We start from the raw sequence: 26,401 nt of genomic DNA, 5'->3' as shown, positions 1-26,401 counted from the left end.
CGAGCCGAGCCTCGGGCCCGTCCGCCGCCGGGGCGCGGGCACGGAGCGCGGCCCGGTGCCCGCCGAGCGCCCGGAGCCGCCCCGGGCCCGCCTTCCGCCGGAAGTGAGCGGCGCGGAGCCCAGCGGGGCGGGCGGGGCGCGGCGGCCGCGGTCACCGGCCCTCCCCGGGCAGCGCCGACATGGCCCGGCCGCCGCAGAAGGAGATCGTCTACAACAAGCTGCTGCCCTATGGCGAGCGCCTGGAGGCGGAGGCCGCCCGCTTCCTGGAGCACATCAAGGGCAACCTGGCCCGCGCCGTGCAGCTGCAGGAGCTGTGGCCCGGCGGGCTCTTCTGGACCAGGAAGCTCTCGACGTGAGTGTCGGGACGGGGAGCGGGGCCTGGGGCTGCGGGCGGCGCGTCCTTGCCCTGCTTTGCCTTGCTTGGCTTTGCCCGGCTTTGCCGAGCCGTGCCCTGCCCGCCGGGAGCGCCTCCCGCATAACGGAACCGTGGGCGCCCGGCCGGGCCGGCCCGGGGCTCCCGGCCCTGTCCCGGCCCTGTCCCGTCCCTGCCTTGTACAAGGCCAGCGCTTCCACGTCGGAAACCGGGACAAAGGTGGCTCCGGCCGCGAGAGCTCGCCTGCCGCCTCTGGGACTTCCCAATTCTGCGAGCGTTTAACTTGTGATTTTATTTTTAATGCGTGTGTGTTTTTTCATGCCCGTTTGGCCACCTGTGTCACCTCTCCCCTTCTTAAGCAAGTTGCGGTTGATACAATCTCCGTGTAACTTCTGCTATAGGGACACGAAGTGTTTCTCAAGACGGGCAATTTGCTGGGTCAGAGCTGGCAGGATTAAATTCTGGCTTAATGCTGTGTAAACACCGCTGGTGCCCTTGATATCTTGGCTGTACATCAGTTCGGGCTGGTGTTGGCCGTGCCGTGTGTGCTGGCAAGGTGGTTTTTACACAGTGGTTTTGTAGATAGCACCGGGGGTTTCTTCTGGTGAATTTTACTAAGTACACTTGACCCTGTTTTATTCGGGACGCTCTGGCACTGGGTATGGCATCATATGACAGTGAGTCCTGTAGCTCCAATCAGTAAATTCTGTGGATGTTTATCGTGTTTGTTGCTAAATGCTGTGTGTGCCTTCACGAGCAGCGTTTCCTGTGTGCCAGAAACAGCAAAGTAGGTGTGTTGTGAACCGTTTCAAAACACTCACTTATTTACAACTTCTCACCTTACATAAGTCCTTTTTTTACAATATCAGTTTAGAATTTGATATACATTTGTCAGTCAAAGCCTGTTACATACGGCTGTATTGGAATGTAAGTGTCTTTCTGTTTCCCAAGAGGCAGTCTTAGATAGAATTACAGTGGTGGTTGCAAAATGACTCACATGTTTGTGTTATGTGACAGTTTGAACCTGCTTGGAACCAGTTCAACACTGCTTCCCTTTCCACCCCCCTAGCCATCTGCCAACTCATCCTGGTTTCAGTGGTACCTGTTGCCTTCACCTGTGGGGGAACTTCCTTTTCCCACCAAGTTGAGATAAACTCAGATGTCCCTACTGTGAGAAAGATGAGCTTCAGCTAAACAGGCTGAATAGGCACAGAAATTCATTCCAAGTGTGCCTTAGAATCACCCTGTTACTCACTCTGTAAATGGCAATTGCTGTTACCACTTCAGGCTCCAGGGCACTGAATTTGGCCTGTTTGGAACCACTGCTGCGCTGCTTTATGAATCACAGAAAGGTCAGCAGGCTCCAATTTGTGGTTTTACACCTACACTTTGAAGTCTGAATTCATTGTGAGTGTTTGCAGCTTGTCTGATGCCTGTGAGTACCGAGATTTTCTTTGTGGCATTTTAGATACAGGGAGGCTCTGAGTGTGTTTGGTGTGGGCAGGGAAGGAAACAGTGGGCTTGGTGTAAAAAAATAAGCTGGTGTAGTTAATGTGAGAGATGTGCTGCTGCTCGGTTTGGCTTGACAAAGTACTTCTAGGGATAAATGAAAGGCTGAGAGAATCGGGATTGTTCAGCCTGGAAAAAGGGAAGGCCTGGGGCAATCTAACTGTGGCCTTCCAGTACCTGAAGGGAGCAGACAGAAAGATGGGGAGGGACTGTTTGGGGCGGCAGGACAAGGGGGAATGGATGGGATATTGGCAAGGGATTCTCTGTCAGGGTGGGCAGGCCCTGGATCCCTGGGAGTGTCCACGGGGCTTGGAGCACCCTGGGGGAGTGGGAGTTGTCCTTACCCGGGGCAGGGCGTGGCACTGGATGAGTTTTAAGGTCCCTTCCCACCCAAACCTTTCTGTCATTCTGTGAAATGCAGTAGCAAAGGTTCAGATGTAGGTGAAACACTTCCAGCCCTGTGGTGTTCATGACAGTACAATCCAATTTTCTACTGTCTCTTGGTAGTCAGAGACTCCTCTCCAAATTGACTTGCCCCCTTTTTTCCCTCCTGAAAAAAGCTATAATTAATAAAAATAATATGCTCAGAATAATCATAGTGGCATGGTAACTGCTTAGATTCGTTGCCAATGTCTGAATTGCAAAGGCCACAATTCTTGCAGTATTCTGTGCAATAATTTATGTGTTTATTTATTGTACAGATCCAAATGTTAATACAAACTGGGTTATGTGTACCTAGGAATGAGCAAAGCAAACAGTGGCATGCAGATGATACACCTGCATAGTTACACCTCCTCAGCTTTTTACAGCTCTGTGCCACAGGAGAGAATGAAAGTGAAACTCAGATCTTCTTCTGAATAAAAAATTTGAGTACTCTTTCATGGTGACAGCTGAATTGTGTATGTTTTATACCCCTCACAGCTGGAACCATGACTTGCACATATTTATCTTCAGACCAGCTGTTTCAGCTGTCTGATGTCACCAACTGAGCAGGGAGGGGACAGAAAAGAGGCAGAATAGGAGTTTATCTGACATAATGTCTGTAAGCTGATTGAGTAATTCTTTTATGGGTCATTTTCAGTGGTGGCACCTGGTTTTTTTGGGATGTGTGTGTGGACTGTGGTGAGAGAACTTTCTCTCTTCTGAGGAGAGTAACTTGTGATTTGATGAGGCTCCTGAAGCAAGTAGAACTTGCCCCAAACACTGGCAGTTAAATCTGTAATAATTGCTCCAAGATTCCTCCAGCTTTGTCTGGTAAGAGCTTGTAAAATACTAACCAGTTGTGAAAGCAGAATAGTGAATCTCAGCTTGCCACAGCATGTGTGGGAAAAGCAGGTTACATCAAAATAATTTGCTTAACTGGTCTTGCTCCATAATTTTTTTTTATGGTCTTCAGGTCAGCAAGTATACACTGTCTCAACTTCTCCCTCTTTTATGACGTGTAGATTTTACTAAAAATAAAAAAAACCCTAAACATAGTCAATAAATGGACATTTCATGGTTACTGTACATGGAGTTAGCTCTGCAGCCAGGCAAACACACAAATGCCTTTCTGTGCTTTCTGCTCCAGCAGTCAGGGCTGTGGGAAGATGAAGGACTCAATTGCTGCCCCTGACAATGTTATTTTATGTGCTTGTCAGCTGTAGACTTATAAAATGACACTCCACTGTCTTGCTGTAAGGTGTGGAAAAACAGCAGCTCAGCTGTTTGGAAGGAGAATGACAGGACACAAAGTTACAGGGAGGATGGAGATGTCTCCGTGGGACTTTGCCAAGTGTTTTAATCACTGTTGCCTACAAGTCTTGTTTGACATCTCTCTCTCATCTTTATCAGGGAAACAGCAGCTTTCTTTGGCTGCATGAGGGATGTGTGTGCTGTGTACATGTACATGTGATTTCAGCAGTCCTGCTGAGCATGATTCATTGCTTTTCACATCATTTGTCAAAAACCAGTCATGATCCTGTCCTGTGTGCTGGGAAATGCATGTGGAGAGCCAGGAATTCAGGGGAGTGTGCTGCTCAGCTTCTGCAGGAGAGGGAATTTTTGACTGTAGCACAGCAGCCAACTTTCTAGGGCACTTTAGGATGGCCACATGATACCATAGTGCACTTCCTAAAAATAGGCCTGTTGTACTTGTGGAGGGAGAGATTGGATACACAGCACTCCGAGATTGGGGGATTGGCTGGATGATTTTCTTTCTTTTTTTTTTTTTTTTTTTTTGTAATCTCCTGGGACCTGTGCTCTGTACAGAAAGGCTGGAGTTGCAAACAGAATTTTCACGTCTTAATCATGTTTTTTATGCTGTGTGGGTGTGTTTTATTTGTTGGTTTTGGGGTTTTTTTTCCGTGTAGCTGAACAATGAAGGACAATAATTTTATCCTTTTTGCAGGATAAGAACTCATAAAAACTCAAAGGAATCAAAAAGGCAGTGGATTTAAAATTTCACGTGTCCTCTCAAATGCAGTATTGTCTGCTTTCAGAAGTCTTATCTTTTATTTTGTGACAGTTTAGTTCTACAATTATTTTTTCCCCCAATAACCCAATTATCCTGAAGAGACACCATTTCCATTATCTGTCTGATTAACTCCTGGACACCCTTCAGGGTTCATGAAGTTGTGACTATTCTTTTATTTAGTAATGGTGATATTTCATTCCTTCTGAAGGGATATTCTGAAAATATTGTAGTTCCCCTCTGACAGATTTCTCTTGTTTAATCTTGAGGAAAAGGCTGAGCATCCCTTTCTAGAAGTATTTATTTTTTACCACTGCCTTAATGTTCAGCTGGATTAATACAAATAATTGACCCCTTTCAGCTCTGCCTCCCTCCTACATAAAGAAGCTGTAAAATATGGGAGCAATTTGGCATCAAATCCTGCTGCTTGGGCATAGTGACATCTTTGTGTTCAGCACATTTCTGTGTACTTTACTCCTTTCTTAATTAAACAGCATTTTGTGTAGCAGAGCTGTTGTTAGCAAATGTCACAAAGGAGAACCAGCCAAACATTTTATTTTCAGTTATATATAGCAATGCTGGCAGATAAATTGGATCTCTGTGTTTCTTTGGAGTTAAAACTTATTTTCCAAGCTTCTGCAGTTACTTTTTTTTTTTTATAATCATACATGTTTCACCCATTTTTCTTTCCCTGAGGATTCTTTCTGCATGTCTTTTTTAGGCATGTGAAAAGTGTAGGTGTGCAGCTCTTGGTGGTGTAATTCTGTAGGTAGGTAGTGTCTCTGGCCAATCCAGATTATTTAGGTTCCTGTGGTGGAAAAGTGGGTTATCCTGGACTTTGTTTCCTTCTGTGTTTAAAGTAAGTCCAACAGGTTGAAATGAACATTAGTGAGAACACTGCCCATCAAATGTAAACATCCCTCCTTGAATCTGACAGAAAAAGGGAAGTGCAAAGCAGCTTCCTTAAGCATCTTTAAGAATAGTCAGAGCAGTAATAAAAAGGGAAGTTCCCTCCCAGTGAACAGCAATTTACAGTTGTGCCACACCTAAAATGCTCTGCTAGCACCTTATGTAGGTTTGCTGGTGCAGAATATCTTTCCAGACTTGAAGCATGTTTCTTTTTTTCAAGTTAAAACCAGCAAACACTTCTTTTGGAGTGAGTCTGATGGATTTACCCTTGCTGAAGCTAATGGGACACACCACTAGCAAAGCTCAGTGTCTGAATCAATTGTTCATCCTTGCTGGAAGCTCTTGGATTTGGGCTTGGCTTGATGCTTTCTATTCTATTTTAGCTTCCTGGGTTGTGTCCTGTGCATGAGGTTACAGTGTTTGTAGAATCTTAGAGGACTGTAAACTTTATTTAGTCATTCTTTTTCTTGCTGTAATTGCAGTTGTAAATTCTCCTTTGATGTGTGTCTTCAGGTTCTTACTTGTTGGACTTTGAGAACCAGGTTTTCATTTTGTTTCACTAAACAGCAAATCAGAGGGATTCTGGCTCAGGTCTTGGATAAAATGGGCTGTTTTAAAATCTTGCTGACTGCCCTTGTGTTTGGTTTGCAGATACATCCGACTGTATGGGAGAAAATTCAGCAGGGAGGATCACGTGCTGTTTATCAAACTGTTGTATGAGTTGGTGACAATTCCAAAGCTGGAGATCAGCATGATGCAAGGATTTGCACGCCTGCTGATCAACCTGTTAAAGTGAGTAGAGAATTCTGCTGACTGTGGAAACTTCTGTCTCAGAACAGCTGATCTCTTGCTCAATGTTGTACCTTTCATGTGGCAGATTTTGAAAGGTTACTTCACTTATCTGCCCTGTGCAGTGCTGGTGGTTAAAGGGTTCTCTTGTGCAAACACCTTTCAGAGCTTTAAGAGTGGGACTGAAAGGGGAAGAATGCCAGTTTTCCTCCCCTGTCAGCTCAGAGAGCCAACAATTAAGGCTGAATCCCAGCTAGAGAGAAGATGGAAACTGGCTCACAACTCAAAAATGTTTATTCCACTTAGTCAGGAAAAATCTTGACAGTGTCACTTGTGCTGAAGGCTGCCAGTGGCCGGGCTGGTGCTGCCTGGCCTTCCTGGAGTTTGTGCCAAGCTGGGAGCAGGCATGGGGGTGTTCCCATGTGCAGCATGTCCGTGGCAGTGTTGAATCCTGAAGTGCTTGGTGTTTTGTTTCCTATTAGGAAAAAGGAACTGCTTTCCAGGGATGATTTAGAGTTACCATGGCGACCACTCTACGAAATGTTGGAAAGGATATTGTACTCCAAAACAGAACATCTGGGATTAAATTGGTTTCCCAAGTAAGTTCACATTTTAAAACATTTGATAGGCTGTTAGTACCTGCTTTAAAGTACTTTGTAATGTGCTTTTAATATCTGGGATTTGATACATGGGAAATATTCTGTTTCTATTTTCACCAGGCACCTTTCAATAATTGCATGCAGGGCTGCACTGAATCATGTATCTCCTTCTGCTGTTTGTCATGCTGTTTTTTTCTTTATGAATGTGATTAATATTTAAAGATACTGCATCAGAGGTCTTGCTTGTCTTATTTTAGGGTGATAACCCACAGTTTAATGAATTTAGGATGAAATATTTAACAGTATTGTTGTGGTTTAACACCAACTGGCAACTGAGTCTCGCTCACTGCCCTTCCTGGTGGATTGGGGAGAGAAGTGAAAGGGTAAAAGTGAGAAAACTTGTGAGTTGAGCTAAAGATGGGGAATAATGCGAAGAAAATTAACTTCTAACTTTCCCCAGCCAAAACCAGCGCAGGTACTAAGTTAAATGTATGCTGTTCTCTTCTATAACACAGTAAAATTGTGGGGGGAAATGTACAAACAATATTGTCCTTCAATATATGTCCTGTAATCATTCTCGGGATCTGGAATCCGGGTATAAATCAGTCTGCACTCCAAGAAAAGTGAAATGTTTTCTATAGGAAATATGCATATTTACTCAAGTGTGTTAGGGAGAAATAATTTATTTTCTCCAGTTAAGAATTTTAGACATGTTCTGCTGATTTAAAAAATGAAAACTTGTTTTCTTTGCTTTCTCTGCACTGTCAGTCCCTCTCCATCTGTCAGATTTTCAGACTTAAAATTTTCATAATTATCCCAGTCAGAGAAAGTCTTGCTCTGTAAATTACAAATTATAAAAGATAGCACATGGATAATGCATTATCTTTGGTTGATTTGAAGCTTTATGTCAAGAAATGCAGGTGAAAGTGCTTCATTTGCTTTTGCTTTTGAAAAAATAATTTGCTGAATGGTGCTGAAGCATTGCCACTGATTCCTGAGGGGAAGATCCTATTGCTGCTAAGGAACATGAACAGGAAATATATGGAGCACCTCAGGCTGAATTTCTCGAAAAGAATCAGTTTGCTAAATTGAATTATTTTGGTAATTGCAGGTAAAATGTGAAAGAGCAGAGCCTTCCTTGGTTTATTTTATTTTTTTTTCTTTTTATACCTGCACACCTTGCTCTGGGGGGGTGGTGTTAAGTAACTGCTCAGTGTGTAGGGGGGAGGGAACTTTCTCAGGAGGATAAAGGAGGTTAAGCAGGAAGGAAGGTTTCCATTGTGATGATCTGACTGAAGCATTCAGCTTTGATTAACTTCATTCCCTGTCAGACACTGCATGCAGTGCGATTCCTTCTCATACAGTGCTCATCCTTTCTTGAGGGGCAGTCAAGGTTTAAAAGCTGACTTGTAGCTGTTTAATTTATCTCCTGTTTTAATTGAATTTTATTTTTGTTTACATTCAGTTCATATCGACCAGGCTGGTCTTCACCTAAAACATTTGTGCTTAATGTATTACATAGGTGGTAAGAATGATTCTTTCTTTGTTGTTGTTGAGCTCTGGCCAATGTCCCTTCTGCATGTTGGGTTGGACTGTAACACTGTCACACAGGTGGAGTTCTGTGCATAAATAATTGTATTTGGAAGGGCAGTGTTAACCTGACACCACTGGTCATGAGAATGTCGCACTGGATGTGAACCTTGCTAATGGGGGACCAGGCAGTGTGTGTGGAGTGGCTCTCCAGGGCTCTGTTCTAACTAATTTAACCAGCAAACACCTTTCAGGGGTTTAGATGAGAGCTGGGTTTTCCATTGGAGCAAATGTTGTGTGTGATTGTGGATAAAATCACCATTGGTGCAGGAGCACCTTACAGGGTGAAGGTACCTTCCTCTCAAATCCCATGAAATCATGGAAAGTGCTTTAGCAGTCAGGTAATGGCTTCTGGAAAATCCACCCAGCAACAGCCTTGGGGCTGTCAAGGGCTTCTGTGTCAAGAGTTCACCTGGAATTTCTATAGGGAAGCAGTATCAGGAGTTGTGGTGCATGATAAATGCAGAAAACTGGTGGAAGTGGCAGTGGGATTGCAGTGGGGTTTGCTTTGTTTGGGTTTTTTTTAGAAACAAGAGCTTAGTTGTACTAATCCAGTGAGAGATGGCTCACTCTGGTTAGGAGATCACTAAAATAATTTGTGAAACTGTAGCTGGTTGCTCTTTCCATTGTCTTAATTTAAGCTCTGGTGGAGTGTCCACTTCAGGACTAGACTTTACCTTCAGGCCTTCTCCTGAAAAACTGAAATTTGTCTTACTGCTTTTTGATAATGTAATAGTTCTCTCAGTTTATATATTAATCATTTTAACTGAAACATGTTTTTCTGTGTAAATGCAGGGTAAAAAAACCCAACAATTTGCAAATCAGTATCATCATACCCTTTCCAAAAGAAGAAAATAACTCTGTAGTGCCAAAAAAGCTGAGAGTGATAGGTGTTAAAAGTCTGGTGGGTGTTCTTTAATGTGTCTCCCCAGCTGCCCTGTCCTTCCTTCCCTATCATTCCCCTAATGGGAATATTCCAGGATGTCTCCTTTAGCTGGGCTGTACTTGAACACTCTTGAATCAAAGTCCCTTGGGTGCAAAATTGTCTTGCTGTTTTCTGGCTTCCTGAATTTGTCACCAGAAGAGAGGAGAGAACATCCCAATCTTCCTCCTTTGCTCTCTCCCACTGACAGATGCTGAGATCTCACTAAAAACTCATTAATTTTAAAAATTTGTTGCTCTCTGGCCTGAGTGTTTGTTAAAATTCCCTGTCCTTCAGGTTTTCCTTAGTGAGAGCTGACTTGAGTGGAGTCTGGGGAGAGCTTGTTTGTTTTTGTCACCCAAACATTTATCATGTGAATTTTTAATGCTCTTAAGGAATGTGCTGGTTCATGCTTTATTTATCTGCTCTTGGAACAACTGTTATCTTTTTTTCTAACTCCTTCAAGGACAATATTCACATGAAGATAGCATCTTCCTGAGCTTCCTGCAGAGTTTGGTTTTCTTTTTTGTTTGATGACTATTTTGTTTCATTTCCTCTCCACATTTTAGAGTCGGTTAGCTTGAAATTTTGTTTCTGGGAGAGGTTGCTTTTGTCACTGTTGCATAAAATATACATAATTTTGCATTTTCTAGGGCACTGTTTGCCCGAAGTAGTGCTTTGAGGGCTGGGTGGGCTTTTGCTGGCTTGTATTGAGTGATAAATGGTGATTTATCCATTTTTTATTTCTCCTGGCTGTATGGGATCAGTTTACTTCATTCAGGCCTGGAGAGACAGTAGTACATGTTCAGTATTTATGTGTCTCAGAATTAATTGATCTTGATAAAATTCTGAAGATGGTCCATTGGCATCATCTTTTTCTGAGCAGAAAAGCATTTTCCAATGTTTGGGATAATGAATGAAAGGCTGCAATGTTCCTATTTCTAGAAAAACCATATCTAAAAGTTGTAAGAATTTCTTCTGCCAGAACCTTTTTTTTTTTTTTTTCCATTCAGGGAACCATTCCATTTTTTTAGGTAAAAGAGCAAGTTAGTCTTGAGGTGGTTGTGTAATAAGTGGAAGGTTTGAAGAAGGTGACAATTTACAACCTTTGTGCTTTGTGCTTGGTTGATCACTCTCTGCTCCCCCTCCCTTTTATTCTTTGAGTTTATTCTGAGATTTAGGCTTTTTAAAGGTTTGATGGCATCCTGTGACAATAGGTGTTGAAATGATTTCTCAGATAAGTGTTCTTGCTGTGGATGAAACACTTTTAAAATCAGCTGTTACTTGGGAGAGACTCCAGTGAAATAACCCTTGATTTACGCTAGGTATTTATTCATTTCTTCTTAGAACCACTGGACAAAACCCAAAACCACATTGAAAAGGACAAATATGTTTTTTTTGGAGCCTAAAACCATCAAGTTGCCTTTATTTATCTTGCTAATATTCATGAATTCCACAAACCCATTTTTCTGTGTTTTCATCTCCCCCAGAAGTCACTTTGCTGGTTGTTCATGGACAAAATGCAGGATGTCATTCAAATTACAGATTTCACTTCCATGAAATGATAGCAATTCTTTACTTAAATGCAGGAAATGCCAGAGTAGTGTATAAAAAACAGGACCAGGAGTAGAGCAGAGCAATTTTGATCATTGCAGTTAGGTCTGTGGAGAAGGCAATTAGCTAATGCATGTTCAAAGAAGACATCTAATTGCATCAACATTATCTTAAGCTCTGGAGGGAAAGGTCAGCAAATGGTTGTTTTGTTTTATGCTGTCTCTGCAATTTAGTATTATGTTATTCCTAACATTTCCTTTTCTGGTTTCAGTTCTGTAGAAAGTGTTCTGAAAACACTTGTGAAGAGTTGCAGGCCGTAAGTGTTTGTTTCATCTTTATTTTTTTTTAGTGTCTTTAATATTAATTTAGGAGGGAGGAGAAAAGTGTCTAAAAGACCCCTCTCTACCTGTCACTGCTTGTCTGCTGTTTAGAAGCTTGATGTGGAGGGTAGAGACTTTTCTGGGGTTTATTTTTCCTTTTTAGCAGCCTTGGTTGCAATAATTCTGTTGTATAAAAAATGTACCTAATATGCATTTTAAATACTGCATTGCATGCATACTTAGTGTGTTTAAAAAGAAATTAAATCACACTGTTCCTGTCATGTTTCTATAAATGATCCTTGTGCCTGAAGTGATTTTTATTTTTTAATATTGCATCGAAAGTGAGTAATAGTTGTTTGATTTGGATCAGCCTTCACAGTGAAATGGTTTTGCATTGTACAGATTCTTCTCAACAAGACAGGAATCTTTATAATTAAATGATGCACCACAATGTCCTTGATTTACCTCTGTATTCTGAAGGTTTTTAGAGGTGAGAGCTGCCTGCCTTTGGCCCCTGGGCAGGTGGTTTTACTCTAAAATGAACATTGATGACAAATTAATAGCTAGTTTTCAGTATGCTTAAAAGGAGCCAGACTTTCAAGCCAATTCTGTGCAGATTCAGTGGTTTCCTTGTTCTCAGGTATTTCCCAGAAGATGCCACTGCAGAAATGCTGGATGAGTGGAGGCCTTTGATGTGTCCCTTCGATGTGACCATGCAGAAGGCCATCACCTACTTTGAGCTCTTCCTGCCCACCACCCTTCCCCCTGAGCTTCACCACAAGGGTTTCAAGTAGGTGGCACTGAAGGGTTCCAAATGCCAGGAATCATCTTTTACAGGGTGGTTCAAAGTCACTGCTGGCTTTCCAGCATTTTTGGTAGGGGTTCAAGGCAGAAATACAGTAACCTGCAGGAATCTTAGTCCTTCTTCCCTACTGAATAAAGCACACAGCAAATCAAACCAAATAGAATTAAGTTTGTAAAGGTGAATTTAAGTCAGGGACTGGTGTGGAGGGTTTGCATGCTTGGCCTCAGGTGAATTCAGAGAAGGAGCTAATGACACTGAGACCACTGATCAAAGGGGACAAATTTCACAGTGCAAGGAAGAGGGAGATGAAGTGTCACTTTTTTTTTATCTGCTTTACCTGTGTTGGGATGGCAGAGCTGAGGTAGATAAGGAAACTCCTGGAGAGACAGTTGTGTGAAAGAAGGTTTTAAGAGTCAGAGGAGAAATAAAGAAAAAAATAAGGAGTAAAAGTCAGATTTGGGAATACTCTGTGAGTGGCAAAGTGATAAAAGCATGTCCATGTTGGTCCCTGTTCTTGCTGGATGAATTGAGGGACCAATGAATTCCTGCAGCCACCTGGCAAAGTGAGGGATAATTATTCAGCAGGGGAGCAGCTTTCTCAGTATTAAAATTGTTTTGCTTCTGTTTTCTTTCAGGCTTTGGTTTGATGAATTTATAGGCCTTTGGGTGTCAGTTCAAAATCTTCCCCAGTGGGAAGGGGTAAGTATTTGCTTTTCAGCTACACTGGAAGAAATCCTCATTTAAATATTCCTTCAATGTGCTTGCAAGGAAGTGAAGCCAAACAGTGATATAATGGATTTTTTTTCCCTTCTGCTTTAACTAGTAGAAGAAAGCAGAGACAATAATTTCATTATTGTTAGCAAGCAATTACTGTCTAAATAAATGAGACTGCAGTTGTGCTTGGTGAACATTGTCTAATGGCCAGCTCAGGCAGCTTTTCATTCCAGCCTTGGGAATCCTGGCATTTTCCAGACTGCCTGCTAATACTTAGAATTATGCAAAGTGCAGTTGTGATTTCTAGAGTCACACTTCTGTACTGTCTTTTAATACATCTTGGATGGTCCCTAATTTTGAATGGTGGTTTTGCCTTCACTGCAATGAGCTGCTGTCATCTTTGAGATACAGTAAGGAACCTGCACTCCCTGTGGCAAAAAATTCCCTTGGGCTGTATCTTTCAAGGCAAATAGTCTGCCATGTACCTGTGTGCCCCTGCTGTGTGTCCCATGTGGGGATATCCAAAGCTGGGAAGTGAAAACCTCCCTCTGGAGGCAGCCCCAGCAGCAGCTCAGGTGCTGTTGGTGTCAGCTGAGTGTGCCTTGGCTTTGCTGCAGTGAAACTTGGCCTATCCCCAGGTTTTTTTTCCCTGCTCAGTATGAACATAAGCTCATTGGCCATCTGGCTCCTTTTACTAATCTCCTGCCTGGATACACAAGGAGAACTTCTCCCTGTCTGAGGAGAAAGCTGATTTCCAAACCCCACATTCCATGGGTCGTCTGCCGTCCAGCACAAACCCAGGGAGGCAGCCTTGGGCCCAGCACTTGGCAGTGGTCCAGATTCAAACACTGGGGGTACCAAAGATGGTTTTGAGATTCTGTGTTCTCTGATGGTCCCCCCCAAAAAAAATTATAATTCTGTCTGTTCCTTCTGACAGAACTGTGACAGCCTGCTCTTGAACATCATGATTTAGTTTGTTTCTGTCAAACTGTGTAACAAATAATCATCAGCACTCTTTCACAACTTATCTCTGATATTTTTTCCCCTCTTTCACTGTATTCTGACAGTTTGCTTGCTTTTTTCTCCAAAGCTTTCACTTCTTGTTTGCTTTTCTGTCATGTCCATTTCTTAAAGTCAGGTTCATTCCATCAGGCTGGGATGCAGATAATTAGACACATGGGTTCTGACTCTGCAATCCAATTTAAGCCTCTGTATGCTGCAAGCTTTTCCTCAGCTTGCTTTGGCAGGAATTAGGCTTGCTGTTTGAAGGGGAGCTGTGGAATCAATTCCTTGTGTGCACAGTAAGGATCTTTTTCAGTGGGTATTTCCTCAGACCAAATGAAAAAGGCAGATCATTACAGAAGATGTAACTCTTGTCTTCAGGCTGTGTCTGATGTCCTGAATTGAACTTGGGGGTTTTCCAAAGCTGTCATGTCCTTCAGCCTGAGAGGTGACCTATTCCTCTGGCCTATCTGTCTCAGAATTAGGCAGGATTATTTAGGGCCCCTCCTTTTGGCTTTGTCATTGCTTCAAAACACTGATAGAAGCATCAAGAGCCTGGCAGGTCTTTCCTGATTTGAAGAAGCTCCTGAAAGCAGAGTTGGTGGGTGATGTGCTTTTCATCATCAGGACACAAGAGTGAGACTTCATCTCCTTTTTTTTTTTTTTTGGTTCAGTCCTGATAACCATCTTTCCTGAGGACATCTTCCAGTTCCCTTTTGGACTCCTGGGGCTGTCTTCTGGTGATGGAGTGTCTAATTCTTCATGGGCAGTCACAGACTGCCCTCCCAGCTGACAGCTGATGCCTGTGACCTTTACAAGCCACTGATGGGTTTAAACCAAAGCACACAAATGTGACAGCCAGCAGCACACTCTGAGTAGGATGGATCCTGCAGGAACTAATTGTCCTAAACAGCTAAATATTGGGAGAAGCTAGATGGATGAGTTGGTGGAATTTTCCTTCCATGTCTCTGTACAAATGCTATTTTAGGCCAGTGAAACACTTGGAGTGAAATCTCCCTTCTCAAGTGCTTTTAGTGCCATGGTAGCTTTTATCTTGGTTATGTGAAGTACCTGGAGGGCTTTGCATTTTTTATTCTCAATATATTCTAATGACTATTCCCTTTTTTCTGGTTATTTTCAGCATCTGGTCAATCTTTTTGCTCGCTTGGCCACTGACAACATTGGGTACATAGACTGGGATCCATATGTACCAAAGGTAACAAGTGCTCATTTCATGATATGCCTTACTTACCTTGCTTGGTGGGTTTGGTTTTTTAAAACACCTTTGGATTAGAAAATTCATTTATGCCAATGTTTGTTTTTCTTCCTGTCAGATCTTTACTAGGATTTTGAGGAGTTTAAATCTGCCAGTGGGAAGCAATCAGGTGGTTGTTCCAAGATTCTTAACAAATGCTTACGATGTAGGACATGCAGTCATGTGGATCACAGCCATGATGGTGAGTAACCACTTCATAAAATGGAGCAAACATGAATTCAAAGCTTTAAATACATATTTAGGATGGATATTTGTTCTGCTGAGCTCACTGCAGAAGTGTGGTTTGGGCTTTTTTGCCCAGATTATGTTGTCAAGTCCATTGTTCCACTGTCAGTGTGGGATGGGGCTGGAAAGGTTTGTGTCACAGCTGCTGCCAGTGGCATTTGGGAAAGGAGCAGGCACCTGTTGGAGTGTGAACCTCAGCAGATGGGATGGAGAGAATTTGCTCTTAGTGCTGAGCTGAGGGTGGGATGTGATTTGGTGCTTTGAGGTCTAACACACCCATGCCTCGTGCTACTGTTACCTGTTGGTTTTGTCTTGGTCTGTGTGATAAAATTCAGTGGTTTCTTTGTTTCAGGGTGGACCAAGTAAGCTGGTGCAGAAGCACTTGTCTGGCTTGTTCAACAGCATTGCCTCTTTCTACCACCCCTCCAATAACGGGCGCTGGCTGGTGAGTCAAGTGCTTTGGGTGGCAGGACAAGAACTTTGACTGGGATTGTAACCTGTCAGCCCTGTCTGCTCCAGATTGTCTGTTCATGTGTGGTGCTAGGAGCCTTGGATTATCAAGATCCACAATTGCACTGTCGTGCAAACCCTGCTCCTGTTCTCATGTCAGTGCAGAACAAGACATCTAATTTAGATATAGCCAGGAAAAAGAAGCTGGCACTTGAAATGAGGCTGACACACACCATCAGTATTACCTGTGTGATGTCATTTTTTTTTTTTTCTGACCTACTGCCTCCAAGTTACAGAAATCTAAGATGGGCCTTGAGGCAACTTGGTCTAGTGGAAGGTGTCCCTGCCCGAGGCAGGGGCTTGGAACTGCATGAGCTTTGAGATCACTTCCAACCCAAACCATTCTGTGATTCTATTAAACAAAGCAAAAAGGATTTTTAGTGCATTGTCTAGTTTGAAACATAATTTTTTTTATTGTGTAACTAGAGCAATCTTCTGTTAAAGAGTGTAAGGATCTCCCTTTGTTAGCTGGTGGAAAATAGAGATTAAAACAGCAAGGCTGGTCACAGCAGTGCCAAGGCAGCTGGCTTGTCCTTGAATAGGCTAGTTGCTTATATGTGAATGTGAAGGAATGATCCCAAAGATGTCCTAAATATGTAAATAATTTTTGTGTGATTTTTATGACTTTTTCAACCATAAGGTCCAGTGCTGGCAGCACAATTAGTGATACCTTGGGAAAGGAAGTTTAGGGACAAATTCTGAACGTGGTATTTTAGAGCTCCTCTAAGTGCTCCTTTATCGTGGCTGTGTAATTCCAAGGTGTTGCCTCACTCATTTTTTTTGTTGTGCCCTGAGCAGCTGGGCTTGTGGAGCTGCCCAGGGCCCTGAGCAGCATTTGTGGTGTGTTCCCAGAACAAGCTGATGAAGCTGCTGCAGAGGCTGCCCAGCAGCGTGGTGCGGCGGCTGCACCGCGAGCGCTACAAGAAGGTGACCTGGCTGACTCCTGTCCCCGAGAGCCACAAGCTCACGGACCAGGACGTGACAGACTTCGTGCAGTGCATCATCCAGCCCGTCCTCCTGGCCATGTTCAGCAAAACTGGCAGCCTGGAGGCTGCCCAGGCCCTGCAGAACCTGGCACTGATGCGTCCTGAATTAGTAATCCCGCCCGTACTTGAGAAGTGAGTTTTGCAACATCCTTCCCCAAGAAATAAAAGGGAAAAGCAGTCATGTTAAATAATAAATGAGTTGCTTGCTGTGAATGAATGGCTGCAGTGAGAGGAGCTGCTGATGCACCCTCCTGAGCAGTCACCTCGGTCAGAATGGGAGGAGGGGAGAGCTCGATTTTTTAATTAATTTGATTTGTTTGTTGTTTGGTTGGTGTTTTTTTTTTTTTAAACACCTGGCAAGTGGCATAGTTCTGGGAGCTGTTGACAGCTCATGTTCTTTAGGGTGGGCAGTCCTCAGGTGACTTGCATTTCTGTGAGCATTTTGTATCAGATTGTGGGTGGATCAGTTGAAAAAGCAACTTTGCATCCTTTATTCATAAGCCACCTGGTAGGTGCCAGATACACAGGATGGTTGTGTAGCAATAAGGATATATTTTATATTTCTGCCTGGATCAGAGCACGTTACAGGTTGTTTAAAATCACTGGCATTGCTGACTTTGTAATTGTCAGACTGTGCCCCAGGGAAATACTTGGTTTGTACTGTTCCCAATGCCTTGATGCCTGAAATTCCCAAAGAAAAATGATGCTCCTTCCTGCTCCACTGAAAGCTTTACCCCTAGCCCCCATTTATATTCCCGGAGCAGCCTTTTGTGCTTTAACAAAACAGCAGAGGAATGAGTTTGATTGAAGAGCCCTTCCTGTGTTCCACACCTCCCTGACTCAGCTGTTTGTAAAATCTTGATAAATTCACTCTTTAACAAAACATCCAAGCAGGGCAGCAGTGCTGGCTAAGGCTGCCCTTCCTGTAGTTCAGACTATCCCTGGAATGTTTGCCTTGGCTGCAGTTCCAGGAGATTTGGGTGAGCTGTGCTCTGGGTGACGTAGGGCAGGGGTAGCTCTGAGACTCCTGTCTGAGCTGGAGGCTGTTGGTAACAGCAGGAAGTGTTGGTATGCAGTTTGCTTTAAAAGTGTTTAAAAAAAAAAAGTTTAGAAATCACAGTAACTTCCCAGGTTTGATAAAGAGGTCTGGACTTTAGTGTAACATGAAGTAAGAGATCCCCTCTCTATTAGAGGAAGCCAAGGCACGTTTTCATGTTTGCCACAAGAGCCCTAGAGCTGGCATTGCCTCCAAGTCCAAACAGGGAAATCACAGTGACTTTAGATGCAGGAGCACAGGCACTTCCTAATTCCTGTGCTGCAGCTGCTCAGAAGGTCTTTAATCCTGAGCTGATCCAATGGAAGGAGCATTGTAACAAAACAATATTAAATCTTTTGGGAAATGATGAGAAAGGAATTTTGGGAACATGACGTTTATTTGCCAGCAAATCCCACATGCACTTCTATTTTCTTTGAAGGCTTTAGAAACATTACTGTAGCCAATCTGCCTGCCTCCCATTTTCCAGAACATATCCTGCACTTGAGACCCTGACAGAGCCTCACCAGCTGACAGCCACCCTGAGCTGTGTCATTGGAGTAGCTCGGAGCCTGGTGTCGGGGGGAAAGTGGTTTCCTGAGGGTCCCACACACATGCTACCTCTGCTGATGAGAGCCTTGCCTGGGGTGGACCCAAATGACTTCAGCAAGTGCATGGTGAGTGGACAAATACTGCCTTTTTTTGTTACCTAACTAATACTTTATATAGAAATATTTTTATGTTTCTCTAGCAGCAGGTAACTCCCGTGTCCAGAATCTATCAGCCTTTTTTTTTTTTTTTTTTTCTCCTGCACAATTTTACTCCTAAAAATTAAATATTGCAAGCTTCTTTGGCTCATTTAGCAGTGCAAAGTGGTTGTGAGAAGCATTGTACTGATTTTTGGGGCTGTTCTGAAAAACAGGATCAAATAGCTGCTTCACAGCTCCTAGCAAGTATTCCTAGTCTTGAGATCAAAAGGAAGCCCTTTATCACTAGGTTTAAATTATATTAAGTTATAAAAGTCCATTTTTTCAGGAATTCTTATTGAATGACTTAAAACATTGTAAATATTGGGGTTTTGTAGCTTTAAAGTTCAGCACAGAATAATGGCTATGCTACTTAGAAAATTGAGGCTGATTTTTACAGTTCTGCCTGTTATATATGAAATCTGAAATAGCTGTTGAAATTTTAGGATGGAAGACTTGAGCTTTGGATTTATTTATTTTCTTTAGTTTAATTTTCTTTAGATCCTATACCTTAACTGTAAAAGCTTTTTAATGTGTAGATGCAATAACACTCATTAAAGAGCTGTTTGTACCTCTCAACAGATTACATTCCAGTTCATTGCAACATTTTCTACTCTGGTGCCTTTAGTAGATTGTTCATCTGTATTGCAAGAAAGAGATGATCTTTCAGAGGTAAGAGTGCTGGGTTGGTGTAAAAGCAAAGCTGTCACTTAATTTTCAATTTAATTTCTAGCAGCATATGCAAAGATATGAATCCTGTTTGTTTCTATCAGTGGAGCTGATGCCAGTGTGAAAATAGGTTTAGCAATGGTTCTTAGTCACAGCTTGTTGTAGAGAATGTTAAATTCAGGCAATTTAATGTTTTTGTGTTAAAACTAAATGGCTCAGGGCCCTATGTGGTGTTATTGCACTTGGAGCTTTCCCTGCCTTGAGGAGGATGTTGGACTCTGCAGTTATTTTAAATAGTGCAGTAGATGTTAATTTTCTTCATTTTTCAGGGCTGTTTTCTTCCTAAAGAAACCCCTGCTCCTCTTTAAAGTCCTGCTTCCCTTCCCTGATTGAAATTTTGTTGCTTTCCTTCTAGATACTTGTTAATCTCTTCCAGTTAAGAGATAGTAATGGTATTGGGCAGTGAGTGTTGTCCCCCTTATCACCACACCTGTGTGCTCCTGGGACACTTTGTAGCTCTGAGAGCTGCAGGCTGCCCAAATTGAAAGGTGGATTTCATTGCTCCAGAGCTGCAGTGCTCAAAAATGAAGAGGAGTTTGTTCAGTGAGTATCCAGTGTAAATCTCTGCCAGGAGAGCAGGTCTGGCAGCACCCCTGGCACTCACTGACCTCCTGCTGCAAAGGAGGATCAGTGGTGAGGTTAAAGGTTGTATCCATGGAGGCAGACCTGATTTCACCAGAGAGGTTATTTGGATACACATCCAGGCCAGGAAATTGGGACAGGACAGTGTCAGGAGCATGTAATCACTGTTTCATGGAGCACTTGAGTCTGTGTGGTGGGAAATGCACTGGAGGATGTTCTCACTTGGACATTGGAAGTAGTTAAAATAGGAAATCAACTTTGTTTACTTAATACAAGCCAACCTCGTGTGTTTTCCTTTCTGCTGGAAAATTGTAGGTGGAGAGAGAATTGTGCTCTGCATCTGCTGAATTTGAGGATTTTGTGCTGCAGTTCATGGATAGGTGAGTGAAATAAGGAAAGGGGAAAGCTTGGCATGAAGAACTTAATAAAACTTCCCAGTTTCACTTACTAACCCTGCACTTACTGGGTTTATTTGTTGTAGGTGTTTTGGACTTATAGAGAGCAGCACTTTAGAACAAACCAGAGAGGAGACTGAAACAGAGAAAATGACTCATTTGGAGAGTCTGGTGGAGCTAGGTCTCTCTTCTACTTTCAGTACAATCCTTACCCAGTGTTCAAAGGATATCTTTAAGGTATGTAGAGCATGGGCTTTTCATGTCTTCTAGGAAACTTGATTTTGACAACAACTGGTGTGTTCAAATTCTTCCTTTGTGCGTGTGAACTTCCACATTTAACCAAGGAAAGGGCTGAGGGAGCAGCTTGAATTCATGTCAGTTTGGTTGATGATTTTATCTACATCCTACAGAGCTCTCCTGCAAACTGATAAACACAAGAAGAAATCATTCCAGCAGTTTATTTTATCCTTGTATCAGTTTAGGTTGTGAATTTTCATGTCTTGATAATCCTGACCCACCCAAGCCTCTGCTTTCCTTTTCTCTCCCCCTCCCTGCCACTTTTTCAGCTGGGCCAGAGGCTGTTAAAGGAGCTGTGTGGTTAATGGGATCAGAAAAATTACCTGGATTAAAATAACTCAGAGGGAGAGGGTGGAGAATCCAGATTATTTCATGGACAGCTTCTTTCCCTCTAGTTTAGGTTACCATATTTCTGTTTAAATAAATACCTACTTTGAGGTGCCAGGTTTAGTACATTTTGAACATTGTCACTTGGGTATGATTTCTGTCTGGAATCTTTTGGTAAGTGCAAATCTTAAGTTAATTCTTTGTTGTCCTTAAGTATTTAATTTGTATTTTTCCTGTTTGCCCATTTTTAAAGTATTTTATATAGTTGAGCTTGCCTTGCAAGGTATTGGAGGGAAATAATTTGCTTTAAAACTACTTAAATAGTTGCTAATTAGTTTCCCTATTTATTTGTTAACCAAGGGATGTCTTGGCTTTCTTTCACTGTGACATGTGAAATAAGTTTTCCTGTCATCAGCCTGTGACTTATTCCTGGAAAACATTTTCTGTGTAGTTTTTCAGAATCACCCTAAACTTACATTAGTCATCAAGAGTTATCCACCTCCTCTCTTCCCAAACAGAACATTTCAGGCTTTCTACAAAGCTGCTTTCTCTGTCTCTCTATTCTGATTTTTTTTTTCTCCATGTGAATTGTGGGTTTCTGGTTTAAAAGAAATCATAGTTATGTAGAGATAGTGCCTTCTGTGTAACATCAAACATTTTGGGGTACATATTTTTTATTTCTTTTAAAGCAATCTCCATTTCTTTGTGCTCATTTTTAGGTTGCCCTGGAGAAGGTTTTTAACTTTGCTGTTTCAAACATATTTGAGACAAGAGTTGCTGGTCGAATGGTTGCCGATATGTGCCGAGCTGCAGTAAAAGTGAGAGAAAATCCTCTTACCTTCACTCCCTCTTTAAGACAGAAAATAGCTAGTGCTGCTGCTTTTTCCTGTGTAGTACCTATTTTTTTCATGTAAATATAGGTGGCTCTTAATATTATGTCTTCTAAGGCTGGTTGCATGTAGCAGTATTTCAGGAGGTTAATTCATGCTGTATTTTATCCTGCATTTATGTTAAATTTAGGTTTTATTGACTGAGAATCATGAAGTCAGGCTGAGTGTATGTTGAATTGGAGCTGGGATGCAATCTAGTCTTAGATGTTTATCAGTGTGTGTGCTGAGTTCCCTCAGGTATTTTGTTTTAAAATGGACTTTTTGTGGTGCTGTTTGCAGTGCCGCCCCGAGGAGTCCTTGAAGCTTTTTGTACCTCATTGCTGCAACGTTATAACTCACCTCACAGGCAGTAAGTTTCTAACATTTCCAGTCTTAAAAATGTGGCAGTTTGGAATGTCTCAGTCATTCCTCAGTTTCAGGGTGGTGCCTTGGCTAAAGTGACTTCCAGCTGGACATGGGTGCAGAGTGAGTTGGAGGGTTGGGAGTCAGGTTTTGGGGTGGAACATCTGGATTCTGATGCAGCTGGTTTGGGAAACTTGGCTGCAGTGTGGTGACAACAGTGCTTATCCCTTGTTCCTCTAGATGATGATGTATTACATGATGAAGAGCTAGATAAGGAGCTGCTCTGGAATCTTCAGCTTTTATCAGAGGTATTCCCAAAAATGTTCTTCCTGTACCTGTGTGTCAGTGTATCCTTCTTAATGACCCTGAAAGGAGGAAGAAATAAACTTCTATAAAGCAATGTGAATGTTGTATGAATGGCACTGGAGAGCTTCTGGTTTTTACCTAACTGTGAATGCAACGTGAGTGGCTGTTGTTTGAAGCAAACAAACAGTGTTGCATGTGGAATGAAATAAAAGCAGTAATTGAGGGGGAGTGAAAGAAGAGAGATCAATGCAGGGAGAAACATAAGAAGCTTTTGGTAAATAGAAATGTTTTAAAATTAACTCAATAAAGTACAGGAGTACTGCTAGAAAATTCAGGCTGGTGTGAAGCAGATGAGAGCTGTGGAAGCACAAGTTTGTGTACGAGTTCAGTGGAGCCTGGCCCAGCTGGGCTGAGCAGTGGCTGATGTTTGTCTCTGTGCCCCCAGATCACTCGAGTGGATGGCAAGAAGCTGCTACTGTACAGGGAGCAGTTTGGGAAGATACTGCAGCGCACCCTACACTTAACCTGTAAGCAGGGTTACATTCTGTCTTGTAACCTACTGCACCATCTTCTTCGTTCTGCTACACTTATCTACCCCACAGAGTACTGCAGTGTGCCAGGTGGCTTTGACAAGCCTCTTTCTGAATACTTTCCTATCAAGGCAAGGATTTTCATTTATTTAGGATTAGAGGATTTGACTTTTTTGTTGGTTTTTTTTTTTTTTTTTTTTTCTTTTTAAAAAAAGCAGTTGTACGCTCTATGGTTTTATTTGGAGATTTCTGGATGGTGGTAGCAGCAATGGAAAGTGGGCTTTGAAATATAGAGCAAATGACAATTAATTTAAAGTATATTGATAGCAAAAAAAATGAATGCTGACTGTTGTTTGAGTAGTTTTATAGTTTTGAGTAGTTCTATATGATTTACTAGTGGTTTGTGATGTGTGTTTTTTACCATGATTGTATGACTACAGTAAGTTAGTACACAGCAAGGAGATGTGGTGTTTTACAGGTCAGCAGAATGACAGATAATGATTCTACCATGAGCCTGAGATAAAATGAAAGCAGAAGTGGCAATATTAAAAGCTATTGAAAGTGTCAGAAGTCATATGCTGCTCTGCTGTTAAGACTTAGAGTTCAATTTGTCAATATTCCAGTTTAAAGGCAGCAATTTTCATCTGGGCTGTTTCAATATCCAGCTGCATATTGCTGGAAAGTGTTTTTACATAATTCCCAATTGGAGATAATCTCTTGTTCCTGAAAGCTGGTCCATTTTTGGAACTGGTGGGGACATCCATTTGGGCCAGTTAATTGTTCAAAAATGAACAAAAATATCCTAAATGCCAAACACCAAAAACCCCCAACAAAACAAACAAATCAACAACTCCCCCCAAAAAACCAACAATCACACAATTATCTTAAATTCCTCCTCTGAAATGGAAAAAAATCACAATGACTTTGCTGTTCTCTATGGGACTATGGAAAGTCTGAGTTGTACTTAAGAATGTGTCTGAATTTATATCCAGTCAAAGGAGTAATTAAGTTATATTTCAATGAGACCAGTGCAGTCCTTTTCCTTTTAGTTCTTTCAGATATGTGTTATTTTCTAGTTATGTGTAGACATAGATAGGATTGGGATTTCTGTTTGATTTTATGGTGGTAATGTTTTTCCTGGAATTGTCAGGATAACTACTTTATTTTACAGCAGTAGTTAGTTAACATGTGTTTGGGGGTTTTAAAATAATAAGTACTGTTTTTTTTTTAATTCAAATAGCTTGATTAATAAGAAACATCTTTATTTGCTGCAGGACTGGGGTAAACCAGGTGATCTGTGGAACTTGGACATCCAGTGGCACGTTCCTTCATCTGAGGAAATAAATTTTGCTTTTTATTTGCTGGATACATTCCTGCAGCCTGAGCTCACCAGGCTGGAGCAGTATGCACGTGGAGAGCTGGAAATGTCCAGGTAGGATGGAGAAGAATGGATCCATTCCATGCAGTCACACAGGCAGTACAAAAACTGAGAGGAAAATACTCTAATGTTGCACTTCAATGTTATTTTAAGATTTCCAAAGCTCCTCCTTCAGATGAGATAGCATCAGGATTTCCTTAAAGTAACACAGGAAAGAAGTTGTTCACATTTTGCATTTTAATTTATCTTCAGACTGTGAAATATTCACTCCTTAAGTGTTGCCTCATCCTCTCCATGGAGGGAAGGAATTGTCTTGGCCTTGGGGTGAGGAGTTGTTTCATAGGTGTTATCTGAGATTTAGATAAAATTCTTCAGAGCAATTTTCACATTATCTTGCCTGCACAGTTTTAAAGTATAAAATCTCTCAGATTTCCAGAAAATGAAGTTAAATATTGGGGTTTGTAAACATATTAGGTTGTCTGAAATAAAACCCAGCTTTATTTCTGCAGTGCTTCCTCCTGCATTTAGAACTGATGCAACTAAAGAAAAAACTTCCATAAAACTTCACAAAAAAAGATGTGGTTTGTCATTTGTGTATTTCCAAGCAATTAACAGCTAAGTAACCAGGTTTTCCTCCTTGTTTAAGAGATGATGTGCAGCAGTGTCTTGCCATTGTGCACAACTGCCTGATTGGCTCTGGGAACATTCTGCCTCCTCTCAAAGGAGAAAGGGTGGCTCATCTGTAAGTAACATTTCCTTTGTGTCCCAAACCTTCTCAGTGATTATGTTCCTTCATGCTGGGTTTCAGTGCTTCCTTGCTGCTGGAATTTGCTTTTAGGGAGCACTCATGGCAAACACCAAGATAGAGAAAATCCACTTGACAGGAAAGGACTTGAACTCTCCTGTCCTTCCCTAAACAGGGAGCTCTGTGGGTTTCAATGTGTGTTCAGAGACCAAATTCCTGCCTGTATAATAGAGCTGATGAGCTTCTGTTAACTGGGAGATCAGAATTCTGGCTTCAAGCTGTCCTTATGGACACCTGCCTCTGACAAAGTCTGACCCAAAGGGATGGTTAATTTATAAATGTGAGAACTAAGACATACTGTTACTGAATTCAGAAGTCTTTGTGCTACTGGCATGAAATTTAACTTGTTCAAATGAATTAAACACCAGGGAAATGCACACACTTCATTTTCTCTGTGATTTTTAGTAATACTTAGTCTGTTGTCATGCAGGGTCCCAAGTCTGGTGTCTTTGGAAGAGACAAAGCTGTACACTGGTGTTGAATATGGTGAGTAGATCCCTGTCTGTTCAGGTAGGGTCTGTGTGTTATTTTCTTTTTTTTTTTTTTTTTTTTTTACTTTATTTTATTTTTGTAAAAAAAAAAAGTTCTTTTGGAGACCATAATTTTGATTCTTCTCTTCTTAGAAATGGGTTTTTATGACCAAGAGTAGAGTTCTGTGCACACACAGTTTTATTTTCAGCAGTGATACACAAGATCTGCTGCAGCAGTTTGGCTGGGGATGGGAGCTCTGTGTGCTCCTCAGTTCCCATGTGCTAAATGAACTGCCTGAATTAGAAATAAAACCAACTGTCAAGGCACATAGAAAAGGTTGTGTACCTATAAAACCCAAGCAGCTGAGGTGATACTGATGACAGCCATGTCCTTAGATACAACAAATGGCTATTTTTATAATAGTTCATGCTGCCAGTACTGAATAGTCTGCTCTGGCTTTCCACAATAAATTTCTTTTTATGCTGTTGTATGATTATCACAACATGTTTTGTTTTCTTTTAGATTTATCCAGGGAGAATTACAGAGAAACAATTGCAAGGGTCACAAGGAAATTGCTGCGTAAGTTTGATCACTCCTGTAACTAAAACCACCTGTGTCATACTTCAGGGTGGTTTTGTGCATGAGGAAATTGTACTGTTTACTTTGCCTATAACTCTGAAAGTTAAGCTTTGCAGAAACAAAATTCTTGCTCGTTTTTAAAGCTCTTTTCCCATCTGATTATACATTTAATTTCTCTCAATTGCAGGTTACATTCTTGATAATTCAGAAGATGACACCAAGTCTTTGTTTCTAATAATAAAGGTATGCATTACATTTGTAGAACTTAAAGCAAGTTGACTTGTTTTGCAGAACAATCACTCTCACCCTCTCTTTCTTTCCACAGATTATCAGTGATGTTTTGCAATTCCAAGGGTCTCACAAGCATGAGTTTGATTCACGGTGGAAAAGCTTCAATCTAGTGAAAAAATCAATGGAGAACAGGGTCAGTGACTTGGCTTTGTGCAGCTTTGGTTC

General features: G+C 41.8%; 1 protein-coding gene across 1 annotated transcript in view; it reads left to right on the top strand.

Annotated features, from left to right (window-relative positions):
- The first annotated feature begins 35 nt into the window (after positions 1-35).
- Positions 36-26,401, top strand: part of PSME4 (proteasome activator subunit 4) — a 42,891-nt gene continuing 16,525 nt past the window's right edge. Inside the window, exons 1-24 of the mRNA XM_056486602.1 lie at positions 36-352; positions 5,895-6,035; positions 6,515-6,631; positions 10,969-11,013; positions 11,658-11,807; positions 12,458-12,521; positions 14,680-14,754; positions 14,873-14,995; positions 15,392-15,484; positions 16,402-16,667; positions 18,059-18,245; positions 18,897-18,986; positions 19,941-20,005; positions 20,107-20,257; positions 21,364-21,462; positions 21,814-21,883; positions 22,117-22,184; positions 22,628-22,843; positions 23,987-24,144; positions 24,737-24,832; positions 25,326-25,381; positions 25,889-25,945; positions 26,133-26,188; positions 26,271-26,369. Of these exons, the coding sequence (XP_056342577.1) occupies positions 180-352; positions 5,895-6,035; positions 6,515-6,631; positions 10,969-11,013; positions 11,658-11,807; positions 12,458-12,521; positions 14,680-14,754; positions 14,873-14,995; positions 15,392-15,484; positions 16,402-16,667; positions 18,059-18,245; positions 18,897-18,986; positions 19,941-20,005; positions 20,107-20,257; positions 21,364-21,462; positions 21,814-21,883; positions 22,117-22,184; positions 22,628-22,843; positions 23,987-24,144; positions 24,737-24,832; positions 25,326-25,381; positions 25,889-25,945; positions 26,133-26,188; positions 26,271-26,369 (2,715 nt within the window). The 5' untranslated portion in view covers positions 36-179. The remainder of the gene's footprint in view (positions 353-5,894; positions 6,036-6,514; positions 6,632-10,968; positions 11,014-11,657; positions 11,808-12,457; positions 12,522-14,679; positions 14,755-14,872; positions 14,996-15,391; positions 15,485-16,401; positions 16,668-18,058; positions 18,246-18,896; positions 18,987-19,940; positions 20,006-20,106; positions 20,258-21,363; positions 21,463-21,813; positions 21,884-22,116; positions 22,185-22,627; positions 22,844-23,986; positions 24,145-24,736; positions 24,833-25,325; positions 25,382-25,888; positions 25,946-26,132; positions 26,189-26,270; positions 26,370-26,401) is intronic.

This window comes from Oenanthe melanoleuca, chromosome 3 (assembly GCF_029582105.1).
Source record: "Oenanthe melanoleuca isolate GR-GAL-2019-014 chromosome 3, OMel1.0, whole genome shotgun sequence".
Lineage (NCBI taxonomy): Eukaryota > Metazoa > Chordata > Aves > Passeriformes > Muscicapidae > Oenanthe > Oenanthe melanoleuca.
The sequence above is the reverse complement of the archived record's forward strand: the minus strand, read 5'-3'. Positions and strand labels throughout refer to the sequence as shown.